Source organism: Nelumbo nucifera, chromosome 5 (genome assembly GCF_055504915.1).
Source record: "Nelumbo nucifera cultivar China Antique chromosome 5, China Antique-T2T, whole genome shotgun sequence".
Taxonomy (NCBI): Eukaryota; Viridiplantae; Streptophyta; class Magnoliopsida; order Proteales; family Nelumbonaceae; genus Nelumbo; species Nelumbo nucifera.
In genome coordinates, this window is record NC_142653.1 from 3,237,393 (window position 1) to 3,252,422 (window position 15,030).

Consider the following 15,030-nt stretch of genomic DNA (forward strand, 5'->3'; position numbering starts at 1 on the left):
TGTTAATGCAGAGTGAAAGCCCGGCCTGGCCTGGCCCATGAATAGGTCTACTCACCAGCTTGAGGGGGAGTGTTAGAGTCGGCTGTAGAGGGGTAGTATAGGCATTTTACATTAAGTTATATGTTAAATGTAATTATAAGTGGATCTTAAGTTAGCTGATGTGGCTCTCACTTAAGTGAGGGCATAAGAGTAATTCTGATTTGTTTAGAAAGGTATAAATAAAGCCTGACTGACTAGAGAGGGTGATTTTTCTCTCTAGTTCAACCAGAACAGTTTTCTCTTCTTCTCTTCTTCCTACTGTTTCTACAGATTCTTCTTCTTCTTATTATCTGGAATTATAAGGACACTATACCTGAATTCTATCAAGTATGTTACAGACACTGTATAATGTTAGAAAGACAAAAGGAAGACTCTAATTTCTCAAGGGATAGGATTTGGATCAGAAATGTACTGTCTAAATTGGCTAAGGGGGTGAAGTAGGTATACAGGTGGTGGATGAGAGGTGTGTTTTGTGCAATAAAAGTATGGAGACAACAAGTCATCTACTGATTCATTGTGATTTTGTTTACTGGATTTGGGGAAAATGTTGGAAATTTCAGCTCTTTTACTGCTTCAAAACACTTCAAAATGTTTTTTAGATTGACAAGCTGCATAATGAAGATGACTAGATGAGTGACATGAATGCTTTCTCTTCCCATCAAGAAACCTCAAATCAGGTTCAGATTTGTAGTCTTCACCAAAAAGGCATCCAGAATATCTGCTACCATTAATAGCAACATTTATCTAACAATTTTGTTCAATTGTAATTTTCTTTCTTCTTATACATTTTTATTTATTTATTACATGCTTTATGACGTCCTGGGCTGACCTGTTTGACATGGATGATCAAACTGTTGACCCACAACCCAGAGCCAAGAACGGTTCAATTTCCGGGTCACTTATTAGAAGTGACCCTGTGGCTACCCTTTTGGGTTACCCCCTATATGCCCATGTTGATTCTCCATATTCCAATAAAAAACTTGGTCTGAAGTTTTGTAGTATGTCCTAAGCATAGAGTTTTCTATAAATAGGGGCAGTTCAATTCTCTTGGATTGCAGCCTCAAATTTGGCATTTTTGTCAGGGGTGTGGAACTCCTCATAAACATTAACCGTTTCATCAAAAGAACCGGCTCTTCATAAAAAATAGGTAGGTAAATCTTCTTGAACAGATTATGCAGGGGATAATGGCCATTTAAGGTTTTCTTGATGCCTCAGTTCCTTATTTGTACTCATTTACTTGGACCAAAAGAAGTAAAAGAAAAAGATGAGGATGATGAAATCCCCATAAGAGCATTGCTTAGGATTTGGAGATGTTATCCAAGATCAACTTCAAGGCTTGAAGCACATGTTCTATGCTGTGTGTCTATGCATTAGTCAACAGTAACTTGTTGAGGGTATTGGTGTATTTTTACAATTACTTTTCTTTGGTAATAAAATATGGACAGTGAAGGATGTTGGATTATGATAATCAATTACTTATTCCAAAACCGACAGTATATAATCCAAAAAGTCTAGATGCAGTATTTCAAGCATAATGAAATAAGGAGCAGGTTAAACAGAAGTTCTAAAATAGAATCAAAGAATGAATTGTACTCACAGGGAATGTAGGATTGTGATAATCATCCTGAAACACAGAATCAAGATCACGAAACAATCGATGATCAGGTGTGTCATAGCGGCCATCACAAAGATCAAGCCCACCTATAAATGCAGTAATTTTTCTGTTATTTCCAGGTCCTTGTGTATCCACTAACACACATTTTTGGTGATGTGTAAAAAGGGTACCAACAACCTGGATGCAGACACAACAAAAGAAATTTCAACAAAATAAAGATTATTAAGAAGCTAAAATCATCAAGTGGAATTATGTACATAAAGGACATCTATTCTGGTTGTCAATAAAAAAAATTAAAAACTGAACCAACTTGAACCATCTTCCAATAAACACCCACCAATCACTTAATTGATATTTGTGTCTCTCATACCAGAAGTAGACAGGGTCAAGTACAGTTGTGTTAGACCACAAATAAATAAGGTCAAGCATGTAAGATATACTGATGAGTTCCTGAGGTGCATTTTCAGAAGCCAGCATAAGTTAGATATTTAGAAGTTGGTAGGCTTTTCTCTTGGTGCTTTTTTAAAGTTCTCTTTAATTTTCAGGAGGCAGGGGTGTTTTGGTATTTTCACATGTATTTGGTGGTCCAGCTTTGGGATTTTGTTGTCTGTGTCATTCTTAATGTTAGTTTTAGTCTCCCAAGTAGGGGTGTCAATAGGTCAGGTTCAATTTGGGTCCATTTATACCCAGACCGGTACCCTATTATATGCATCAGTACCTTCTTTGGTGGGTCAGCACCCAAAGAGTGTAAAATTCAAATATCACCATTTTGGTGACCAATGGCAGAAGATCATCTAGGACAATGATTTTGAATTTTGAATAGGACGAATCTGTAAATAAAAACATCTTGTATTTTGAATGATGCTTTCCTGATACAAAATGCTCTGTATATATTATCCTTTTAGGAAATCTCTTCCTCCAGTTAAAGTTAAAACAATACTTCACTTTTACTTTTCAAAGAAACCTGTTACTAGTATTTCCCAGTGTTTTAAAAGTGAGAGGCACAAGAAAAGTGCAAGGACCTTTTAGCTCCAAGGTGTAAGGCGCAAGACGAGGTGTGTACCCAGACAAAGCCAGGCATAAACCCCTCTTGTACTATGGGGTCAGTGACAAATACACCCCCCCTGAAATTTCATTTGCGACAAAGACCCCCTGAACTTTCACTTTGCAACAAATACCCCCTGACCATTAAGTCAGATGATGGAATGTGTTAATTTACCAAAATACCCACCTAAACTTTTCATATTTTCTTTTTCTTGTCATTTTCTCTTAAACCCAGTTGACCAAAAATACCTCCATTTTCTCCAAATGAAACTATCTAAAATAACAAGAATAATTTCACTGGCATAGAAAATAAAGTTTTTTTTTTTAATTCTCGATTCATTTCACTCACATGAATGCCTTTCTTTATCTTAAAATATAAAAACTATCCACTCTGTTCTCCAATAATTCAAGAAAAAGCAAATGGAAGCATAAATTTATATCTATTAGAAAGAAACCTCTACCATTTCATTTGAATATTGAATCCAGCCAGAAATTTGCAAGGATCTATTGGAGCAATCAAGAGGCCTTCAATGTTATATTTAGAAAACTAATCAAATCATAAATCATTCAAATAAATAAAAGGGTAGTTTGGGGATTTAAAAAATAAATAAACAGCTGAATGAGAATTTTTTGAAGTTAACTGATGGAACTCTAATGGAGGGATTATCAAAAAAACTCTAACAGAGGGGAGTATTTGTCACAAAAGTGCAAGTTCATGGGGCATTTGCCACTAACTCCATAGTACAGGGAGGCCTTTGTAATTTATACATAAAAACAGGCAAATTGATCAAAAAATACTTAAAAATATGCAAACCTGAATTCTAAAAGAAATTAAATACTTTAAAGATTTACTACCTCAAAAAGAAAGCATAATATATAAAACAAATTCAAAGTGGAAGTGAAACCAAGCAAATGCAGATCATACCAAAGTGCTTCAAGAACTCAACAATGTTTGCTTATCTCCTAGTTGCATTACATCAACTTCCTAAAACTTAGGAAATTGGAGCCTTTTATGAATGTAAAGCACTGATAGGCCTAAAGCTGGAGGAAAGGCCCCTCAGATGCAAGCCCAAACAAGCCCATAAACGAGTTTGGGGGCAGTACCTCTGAGCTGAATTTTTTGCCATATATAATGTAGGAAACTGTGGACCCCACATTAAGTGTATTCGTGTGATACCCTGAGATGTACTTAGATTTAAATTGATTAGGATCAGCTTTCCTAGTAGGATTAGTTTTATTCTATCTTATCTAGGATTAGATTTATTTTAATCTTATCTTTTATTGCCATGTAAGCATTAAAGTTCTTTTACAATTAGGAAACTATGTATATAAATTAAGGAGTGGGGCGGCTGTTTTAAACACACCAACCACTCTCTTCTTTCTAAAACCTCTCCACCAGTTCTCCCTCTTCATCTCGCTTTTTCTTCTCATCTCTCTTCCTTTCTTTATTTTCTGTTCAAAACCTAAGAGATATTTGTAGTCTTGTACGACTACTTATAAAAGGGGGTTGGTTTTGTGATTTTGGTAGCAGTTTATTCTATTTTGGGGTTTGGGATCAAAGATCAGTTTTATTGTTTTTTCTTTATTAGCGAAAACTTTGTTATTTGAGATCCTATTCACAAAAAGATAATTTTGCATGGACTCCCCTCCACTTTGGAGGATACTTGCAAGTCAAAGTGTGTCCATGAGCTGACTTGTGTCCAACTCTTTGAAATACATATCATTCTAATTAATTCATCTCCAAATTCTAAATGGCGGCCTAGACCTTTCAGGTTGCTTGAGGCTTGGAAAACGCATGAAAGATGCAAGAATATTATTTCTGAAACTTGGAATGTTGAGGTGGAAGGGACAAAAATGTATGGGTTGTCTAAACAAATTTCGAAGTTAAGTTAAATCTGGGAAAGTGGAACAACTCCACCTTTGGATTCATTGGAAAAAAAAATATAGAAAAGCTCAACGCTGACCTGGTAGAGGTTCAAGGGCTTCCTCCTAGCCTGGCTACTGAATCTAAGAGAAAAGAGTTGGAACTGAATTTGGATCTAGAACTCAAAAGAGAGGATATATTATGGCATCCAAAGTCTAGAATCCAGTGGGGGATATGGCAAGTTATCTGGGTTGTGAGAAAGGAAATTGGCCCATCAAGTACCTAGGATTACCACTTGGTGGCAATCCTAAAGCTTTGAGTTTTTGGAATCCAATGGTGGAAAGGTTTGAGAAGAGATTAGCTGGGTGAAAGAGAAATTGCATTTCTTTAGATGGGAAGATAACATTTATCAAATCTACCATAGCTAACCTTCCTGTCTTTTTTATGTCGATTTTTAGGATGCCCCAGGCTGTTGTGAGAAAGCTGGAAAAGATCATGAGAGACTTTTTGTGGGGACCTGGGGAAGGGAAGAAAGATTAGGCCTTATTGAGTAGAAGGAGGGTTGGGGATTGGGATCATTAGAATTAAAAATTGGGCCTTATTGAGTAAGTGTCTATGGAGATTCCTCAATCACATCAGGTATGATTTGGTCTTCGGTCAAAATATTAGATTTTGGAAAGATATTTGGGTTGGGGAGACCCCTTTGATGGAGATCTTCCCTTCACTTTATGCTATTACCAATCTCAAAGGCAGACCGGTGGCTGAGTTCATTTTCTCCTCTTCCTCTCCTTCTGAGCTAAATTGGAAATTTGGAACTTGGGCCTCATTAGGAATCTTAGAGAATCTGAAATTCCCCTTGTTTTTGCTTTGCTCTCTTTGCTGAATCCAGTGGTTCTTGGGGATGGGGGCATGGACAGTAGGGTCTGGACCCTTAATTCGGCTGGGACTTTCACTTGTAAATCCTTTTTTAACTCCCTTGTAGCTTCCTCACCTTCTCTTTCACCTACTTTACCTGTTAAGGAAATATGGTGTTCTCCCATCCCTCCTAGAGTCAATGCTTTCTATTGAGAAGTGTTTCATGGTTGCATTAATACTTGTGATAAGCTTCAAAGGAAGTAGCTTGGGAGGGTTGTTTAACCCTTCTGCTTGTAGGTGTCTACTAAAAGAGGTAGATTGATGCGGAAATGCACAAGGGCAGCAATTATTTGGACAGTCTAGGAGGAAAGAAACTCTAGAATTTTGGGGGAAAAGAAGAGGAATAAGGAAGAATTGATTGAGGCCATAACCCTAAGAGTGGCACATTGGTTCAAGACCTTGAATTTGTTCTGAGACTTTAAGATTGATGATTTCTTCAAAGCTTGGGGGGGCTATAGCTGCCTCATCTTCTAGAAGACAGATTGCAACAGTGATCTGGTCTCCCCTGCCTTGTGGCTGGTTGAAACTGAATTTCGACGGGAGTAGTGTGGGCAATCCAGGCCCCGCTGGAATTGGAGGAGCTATCAACAGAATTGTTAGCAGCTATTTATGGGCTTGAGAAATCCAAGGAAATGGGCTTTGAAAGGCTAATTATTGAAGGTGATTCCAAAACAGTTGTGGACTGGACCGACTGGTTAAAGAAAGGGGAAGGAGTTTCATGGCATTTAAGGAATGATCTTAGGAGGTTCAAAAGGTCTCCAGGGATATACTGATTCAAGTTAATTGGGTTAGAAGGTCGGCCAACAATTTGGCGGATAGTTTAGCTAAACAAGGGGGTTTGGACACTGATTCTTCCAGAATTCAGTCAACTAGAAAAGGAGGATTCTGGAAATAGTTTAGGAGAGTTCCTGGATTATCAGATTTGTAATGTGATGACTTGTCACCCTCTTGTTATTTATTCTGGAAGTAGTTTAGGAGAGTTCCTGGATTCAGTCAGCTTGTTATTTATTCTGGAAGTTGGTCTATGTATTTGGGTGATGACTTGTCACCCTCTTTTGTAACTTCTTTTATCTTTAATTAAATTTTTATTTTACTTATCAAAAAAAGGGTGGTTGGACATATTTGTAATATTTGGGGGTTTGGACACTTGGTGTCTATTTGTATCCTCACAACTTCTTGTTGTGCTGCCTTAATTAGCTTAATGAAATCCTTTTTCTGAGTTATTGATCAAAAAAAAAAAACAAAAAGGCTTTGGAGGTTTGGGGAGCAACAAGAGAGTCCTTAGAGAAAAGTGAGCCAAACTAAATATGGATCAAGAAACTCGGATGGGATCTGGGTGTCTCAGCCAATCTTATGGATGGATTTTCAGTGCGGAAGGGAATTGAGAAAGCTTATAACCATTTTCAGTGTAGAGGTGTAAGATACAAGATATGTAATGGCAGAACAGTAAAATTATGGAGGGATGCCTGGTGTGGGGACAGATAATTAACAGAAGTCTTTCCAAATTTGTTTGAGTTGGCAGTTGACAAGGAGATAGTATGGCACATTGCTTCCAGTGTCAGAACGGAAGCATGATGTGGGCACCACAATTCAGAAAAAGTTTAGAGGATTGGGAAGTTGGTTCTGTGGTGGAGCTGCTGAAAGGGCTGTATGACACTCAGGTGAAATTCAGAACTTAGAAGATAGGAGGATATGGATCCGGGAAAGTCAGGAAAGTTTTCAGTTAAATCTTTTTCTGATAATTCAGCAGTTATAAATAGACTGAGGTCCCAATTAACACAGTTTTCTGGAAAAACATTCCATCCAAGGTGGCTTTTTTTTTTTTGTGTGGACTGCCTACTTGAACAGAATCCTAACTAGAGATAATATAGTAAGGAAGGGTGTGGCTGTATTATCAACTGAACGTGTGCTGTGTGAGGAGGCTGATGAATCTTTTTCTGATAATTCAGCAGTTATAAATAGACTGAGGTCCCAATTAACACAGTTTGCTGGAAAAACATTCCACCCAAGGTGGCCTTTTTTTGTGTGGACTGCCTACTTGAACAGAATCCTAACTAGAGATAATATAGTAAGGAAGGGTGTGGCTGAATTATCAACTGAATGTGTGCTGTGTGAGGAGGCTGATGAATCAGTGAACCATATGCTGCTGCCTTGCAGATATGCACAAGATATTTGGGTTAAGTTTATGGGCATGCTTGCCATTAAGGGGTGCTGTCCACAATCTGTGTTGGATTTCTTAAATGGTTGAAGGTAGTGGATTGAGTAAGAGAGGTTAAATCATTTGGATATTGATCCCAGCAGCTGTCTTCTGGAATCTGTGGCAGGAAAGAATTCCAGAAAATTCAAGGATAAGGAATGTTTGGTGGACAAAGTTTTTCAGATGATATTGGGCATGTTGCATTCATGGCTGAATGTTCATAAGTCTTTTAAGGGAAGGAGTCATGGTACATATTTTGTATTTGAAAATCTATTTTGTAAATTGCAATGGTATAGTTTATTAGCAATGCAGGGGCAGTTTTTTTTTTTTTTTTTGCAAGCTCCCCTTGTACAGCGTCTTGTTGTTCAGGGAATTTTTAAGATTAATGAAAGTTACTTTTAACTTTTCTCAAGGAAAAAAAATGCTCCGAAGTGGATATAAAGCTACCCCAATACAACTTCTTTCTAACACCTCTCTAGACAATGAATCTATCTGATTTCTGGATGTTACACCAGAACAAAAGTTTCCTGAATTGGAATTATGTTGTTTAGCCCATGGAATATATACAGGAAGATGGAAAAGACAGGCCACAAAGGAATAGTTTCACTGGACACAACCATCTGATATATCAAAAACATAAATTAAATAAGACTCCAAAACATATAAAGCTACTCTAAAGGTTAGAACCCCCAATACAACTTCCTTCTTCCTAACACCTCTCCAGACAATGACTCTATCTGATCTCTGGATGTTACACCAAAACAAGAATTTCAGACAAAGTTTCCCTTAATGGAACTATACTGTTTAGCCCATGGAATGTGTACAAGAAGATAGAGAAGGCAGGCCACTAAGGAATAGTTTCACTAGGCATATGTGACAAGAAATTCCAATAGATTGTTTGCATAATTTAATAAATGTGAATAAACCCTAGTTGTTTCTAGGTCAAAGTAGAAAAGAAGAAAGAAGAAAGAAGAAAGAAAAGAGAAAGAAGAAGAAGAAAGAGAGGAGAAAATTATTCGGCCAGATTAGAAGAGAGGATGTACAAAAAGTCCCTCTCCTAGCCGACCCACTTGACTTTTATTCATGAAAACTTGAGTTACGAGAAAGACAATTTTGTCCCTCATAGAAGATGGGACACATAACATAAACTCAGATACAATAGACAATTCACCTTCAATAAGATACACCAGAATGACCAAAATACCCTTGACTTGAGCATTCTAACACTCCCCCTCAAGCTGGAGAGTATATATCATATAGTCCCAGCTTGTTACAAATGTAATCTATTCTTCCCCGAGACAATCCTTTTGTGAAGATATCTGCCCACTGATTTCCTGAGCTCACATGAGATGTAATTATTACCCCACTTATCACTTTCTCTCTCACAAAGTGACAATCCACCTCAATATGTTTAGTTTTTTCATGGAAGACCGGATTGGATGAGATGTGAACAGCAGCTTGGTTATCACAGTATAGTTTCATGGGTTTGTCAATTGAGAAACCCATCTCCTGTAGTAGGTTCTTCAGCCATACTAGTTCACATGTGGTATGGGCCATAGCCCTGTACTCTGCTTCCGCACTACTTTTTGCCACCATTGTTTGCTTCTTGCTCTTCCAAGTTACAAAATTGCCACACAGGAAGGTACAATACCCTGTGGTTGACCTCCTGTCTGATATAGAGCCAGCCCAATCAGCATCTGTATACCCTACTATCTCAAGAGGTCCTCCTTTTTGGTATAACAGACCACGACCTGGAGCATTCTTTAGGTACCTAACAATTCTCAGAACAGCTTCCCAGTGAGGAACCAGGGGATGTTGCATAAACTGACTCACCACACTCACAGAAAATGATATATCTGGTCGGGTAATGGTCAGGTAGTTCAACTTTCCCACCAACCTTCTGTATCTTCCACGATCATCAAACTCATCACCTGCATCCACACTTAACTTGGCATTGAGTTCCATAGGAGTCTCTGCTGGTTTAGCACCTAAAAACCCTGTTTCTTCAAGTAGATCAAGAACATATTTCCTCTGGCATAGGTTGATCCCCTGTTTTGACCTCGCAACTTCTATTCCTAAGAAATACTTTAGCTTCCCCAGATCTTTCGTATTGAAGTGGTCCTGTAAGAATTTTTTCAGCCTGTCAATTCCATTGTTGTCACTTCCAGTTATGACAATATCATCCACATACACGACTAGCAAAATTTTTCCATCTTTCGAGTTATAGCTAAACACGGAATGATCAACCTGACACTGTTTAATCCCAAAGGCCTTCACCACTTCACTGAACCTGCCGAACCATGCACGTGGAGATTGTTTCAGTCCATAGATTGCCTTTTTGAGCCTGCACACCTTACCAGCCTCCCCCGGAGCAACAAACCCTGGTGGTTGCTCCATATACACCTCCTCAACAAGATCACCGTGTAGGAAAGCATTTTTTATGTCAAGTTGTAGGAGAGGCCAATCATACATAGTAGCCAAAAAGATCAACACCCGAACTGAACCAATTTTAGCCACAGGAGAAAATGTCTCCATATAGTCCACACCATATAACTGAGAATAGCCCTTGGCCACTAACCGTGCCTTCAATCGTTCCACACTGCCATCAGGAAGATGCTTCACTGTATAGACCCATTTACACCCAACAGTGTGCTTATCAGGAGGAAGGATGGTGAGTTCCCACGTATGATTATGTTGTAGAGCAGAGAGTTCTTCTTCCATGGCTTGCCGCCACCCTGGAGAGGCAAGGGCTTCCTGTACAATCTTGGGAGTGGGAACTGAAGAGAGTAATGATATAAACTTGCAATGGGAAGCAGAAAGGTGAGCAGTGAAAACATAGTCTGAAATGGGATGAGAAGTACAAGTACGTTTACCTTTCCGCAAAGCAATAGGGAGATGAAGATCTGAGGGAGAAGGAGCAATAGCAGGATCTGTCGACGGGTGCCGAAGTGGAGGAGGAGCCGAAGCACTTCTGCGAGTATACACTTGAGTAATTGGCGGCCTCTCTGTAGTAACCGGCATATGATGTGCATCTGCAGTAGGAGTGGGAGCTACGGGAAGGGGGTCCACAACTGGAACAGGGAGAGGAACCACAGAGGGAGAAGAAGAGACCCCGGCAATTGAGAAAAAAGGAACTGATTCAAAGAATGTGGCATCCGGGCACACAAACGATTTATGAAACTTAGGGTTATAACATTTGTACCCTTTCTGAGTCCTTGAGTAGCCAAGAAAAATACACTTCGTAGCCCGAGCATCTAGCTTGTCTACTCCAGGCCCCAAGTGCTGAACAAAACAAACACAACCAAAGACTCTTGGGGTGAGAGGAAAGGGAGACAAAGTGGGGAACAACACGGAGAAAGGGGATTGACTTCCAAGGATTGACATGGGCATCCGATTTATCAAAAAACAGGATGTAAGAACAGCATCACTCCAAAAGTGGTTTGGGACATGCATATTGATCATCAAGGACCGAGCAGTTTCAAGAAGATGTCTATTTTTCCGTTCAGCTACACCGTTTTGTTGTGGGGTGTAGGCACAAGAAGTTTGATGAATTATTCCATGGTGTTCTAGGTATTGCTGAAACGATGAGGAGATGTATTCTTTGGCATTATCGGAGCGAAGTATTTTCATATTAACACCAAACTGAGTGCGTATTTCAACATGAAATTTCTGAAAAATAGAAAACAATTCACTACGGTCTTTCATAAGATCTATCCATGTCATCCTTGAAAAGTCATCAACAAAGATTACAAAATACTTAAACCCATTGTATGACACCACTTTAACTGGACCCCATACATCAGAATGAACTAAAGCAAAAGGACTTGAGACACGACTATCAATTCTTGGACTAAATGAGACTCGATGATGTTTTCCCAACTGACATGACTCACAATCTAATGATGAAAGATGACTCAAGGAAAGAACTAGCAGCTTCAAAGCCTTGAGAAAGGGATGACCAAGTCTGCAGTGCCATTGGAGAAGAGTAAGAGACGACTGAAAAGCCACTGGAGGGCCACCACCATCAAGGTAATACAAACCACCGGCTTCATGCCCTCCACCAATCTTCGTCCCCGTCTTGAGATACTGAAATACACAAGAAGAATGATAGAAGGTTACAGAACAATTAAGGGACTTGGTTAATCTACTAACAGACATAAGGTTAAAAGGGAACTTAGGAACATATAAAACAGATGCTAAAGACAATGAGGAGAGATCAACATCACCAACACCACAAATAGGAGATGTAGAACCATTAGCAAGTGTAACTGTCTGAGATGTGGAGGTGCGAGAAAGGGAAAAAAATACATCAGGAGTCCCGGACATATGGTTCGAGGCGCCAGAATCAATGATCCAGGGTGAGGCTTTGGAAGCTAAACAAGTCATACCTGAATGGGCAAGTGTAGCTGTCTTCTGCTGAGATGTTTGAAGGAACTGCTCATATATTGCCTGTGGTAAACTCACCATTTCCTGCCCGGAAGCACAAGTGGGTGTATAGGGGGTTGGTGCAGTTTGCTGGCTTTCTGTAATTGTGCTACTACTTTTAGATGTAACATGGTTAGCCCAAGTGTTAGGTGGACCACACAAATCATAGCAGAAATTAACTGTGTGCCCCCCTAAGCCACAACGTGTACATTTTCTCTGAGCAATACCCTTCCTTTTCCACGGCCTCCCCCTGACTCATGGCCTCCAGTCTGGCCACTGGCCCGGTTAAACATGTGTCCACCACGGTTGCTTGGAGGGCCACTACTGCCACCACCACTTCCACGACTACTTCCACTGGCTCAATGGATGTCCTCTTAAGACGAGCAAAAACTTCTTCAAGTGAGGGGAGAGCTGATCCCCCCAATATCTGTGCTCTGACAGGCTCATACTCGGCCTTCAAACCCACAAGAAACCTAGTCACATCAAGTTGTTCACGTTATTGTTGTTGGATCTGAACATCTGATGTGAGAGGGTGATACACATTTAGCTCATTGCGGATGTTTCTCAAACTTGCATAATACTCTTCCAAGCTTCGACTTTCTTGCTTCAAATTGAAGTACTCTTGGTATAACTGATATACCCTAGTTGTGTTGTCTTGTCCAGAGTACAACTTTTTAGCATGACCCCATATCTCTTTGGTTGTATCTAGGAACATGATGTTCACACTAATCTTTGGTTCCATGCTGTTCCAAAGCCATGTCATTATCTGTGCATCATCTTGTTCCCAATCACTGAACCCAGGAGAATCAGAGGAAGGTTTCTCTTCCCTCACATGTTTGACTTTCCTCTTGGCCTTCAAGAACACCTCCACAGATTTTGCCCATGGTATATAGTTCTCACCATTCAACTTGATGGATGTCATTTGAACACTTAGATAATCTGAAGAGAGCATGATGCCTATTTTGTTGTCATTCCCAACTACAGTTGAAGCCATCTCGATTATGTCTCCTCTGAATATACACCACAATCTCACACTTGTCACAAGACTTATCTCACTTACAATACCACCAACCCACTTTCTTCAACTGCACATTACACACTACACTCTAAAGCTGAAATCATTCAGTCAACACATCAAACACTTGGACTGCACACTGCAGGACCATTTACCACCAACACACCACTACTGAAATTACTCAGTCATTTCATCGAACACTTGTTCTGCAAACTGTAGAGCTGAATACACACAAGGTCTAGGGGTTCACTTTTAAGCATTTAAAAAAATAGATATGCCAGCCACCACAACACAATCAACACCACACCACTGCTGTCGTGGATATCAGCAGTCTACCACTCTTCTTTCAGCACACATGTGAGCAAAAAAACACAAAAAAAAACATGACTGATATGTGTATCAGTTTCACCCAGCACCACAACAACTAACTTTCGATGTACACAAAAAAAAATCAGCATTCACAATCCATTTCTGAACACACGACAGCAGTGTCCATACCTGTATACGACTAGCCCTCTTCGTACACTGAATAGAGGGTCTAGTATACCACTTCAACGACCACCACAGCACCGGCCAGAGGCATTCTCACCTCCAAGCCCTCAAAACGACAACTCCTTTTCAGCCCTTTATCGAGTCTTCAATCAGATCAGCTGTAGGATGAAGAAACCTACTGTGAAGCTGGCGGCGAACCCAGGAAGAAGACAACAGCAAGAAAAAAAAAAAAAAAAACGAACACCAGACCTTAATGCTCTGATACCATGTGAATAAACCCTAGTTGTTTCTAGGTCAAAGTAGAGAAGAAGAAAGAAGAAAGAAAAGAGAAAGAAGAAGAAGAAGGAGAGGAGAAAAGTATTCGGCCAGACTAGAAGAGAGGATGTACTAAAAAGTACCTCTCCTAGCCGACCCACTTGACTTTTATTCATGAAAACTTGAGTTACAAGAAAGACAACTTTGCCCCTCATAAAAGATGGGACACATAACTTAAACTCAGATACAATAGACATTTCACTTTCAATAAGATACACCATAATAACCAAAATACCCCTGACTCGAGCATTCTAACAATAAAAAATGCAAAAGTAGGGATCATGTAGTTGTGAATAAACCCTAGTTTTCTAGGTCAATGTAGAAAAGAAGAAAGAAGAAAGAAAAGAGAAGGAGAGGAGAAAATTATTCGGCCAGACTAAAAGAGAGGATGTACAAAAAGTCCCCCTCCTAGCCGACCCACTTGACTTTTATTCATGAAAACTTGAGTTACGAGAAAGACAATTTTGTCCCTCATAGAAGATGGGACACATAACATAAACTCAGATACAATAGACATTTCACCTTCAATAAGATACACCAGAATGACCAAAATACCCCTGACTCGAGCATTCTAACACTCCCCCTCAAGCTGGAGAGTATATATCATATAGTCCCAGCTTGTTACAAATGTAATCTATTCTTCCCCGAGACAATCCTTTTGTGAAGATATCTGCTCACTGATTTCTTGAGCTCACATGAGATGTAGTTATTACCCCACTTATCACTTTCTCTCTCACAAAGTGACAATCCACCTCAATATGTTTAGTTCTTTCATGGAAGACCGGATTGGATGAGATGTGAACAGCAGCTTGGTTATCACAGTATAGTTTCATGGGTTTGTCAATTGAGAAACCCATCTCCTGTAGTAGGTTCTTCAGCCATACTAGTTCACATGTGGTATGGGCCATAGCCCTGTACTCTGCTTCCGCACTACTTTTTGCCACCACTGTTTGCTTCTTGCTCTTCCAAGTTACAGGACTGCCACCCAGGAAGGTACAATACCCTGTGGTTGACCTCCTGTCTGATATAGAGCCAGCCCATTCAGCATCTGCGTACCCTACTATCTCAAGAGGTCCTCCTTTTTGGTATAACAGACCACGACCTGGAGC

The 15,030-nt window shown here is 39.7% G+C and overlaps 1 protein-coding gene across 2 annotated transcripts in view; it reads right to left on the minus strand.

Moving 5' to 3' along the window:
• LOC104603678 (phospholipase D delta-like) overlaps nt 1-15,030 on the minus strand; it is an 87,948-nt gene that overhangs the window by 54,941 nt on the left and 17,977 nt on the right. For both annotated transcript variants that reach the window (XM_010267760.2, XM_088887312.1), the window contains one exon: nt 1,637-1,831. In XM_010267760.2, coding sequence (XP_010266062.1) covers nt 1,637-1,831 — 195 coding nt within the window. The remainder of the gene's footprint in view (nt 1-1,636; nt 1,832-15,030) is intronic.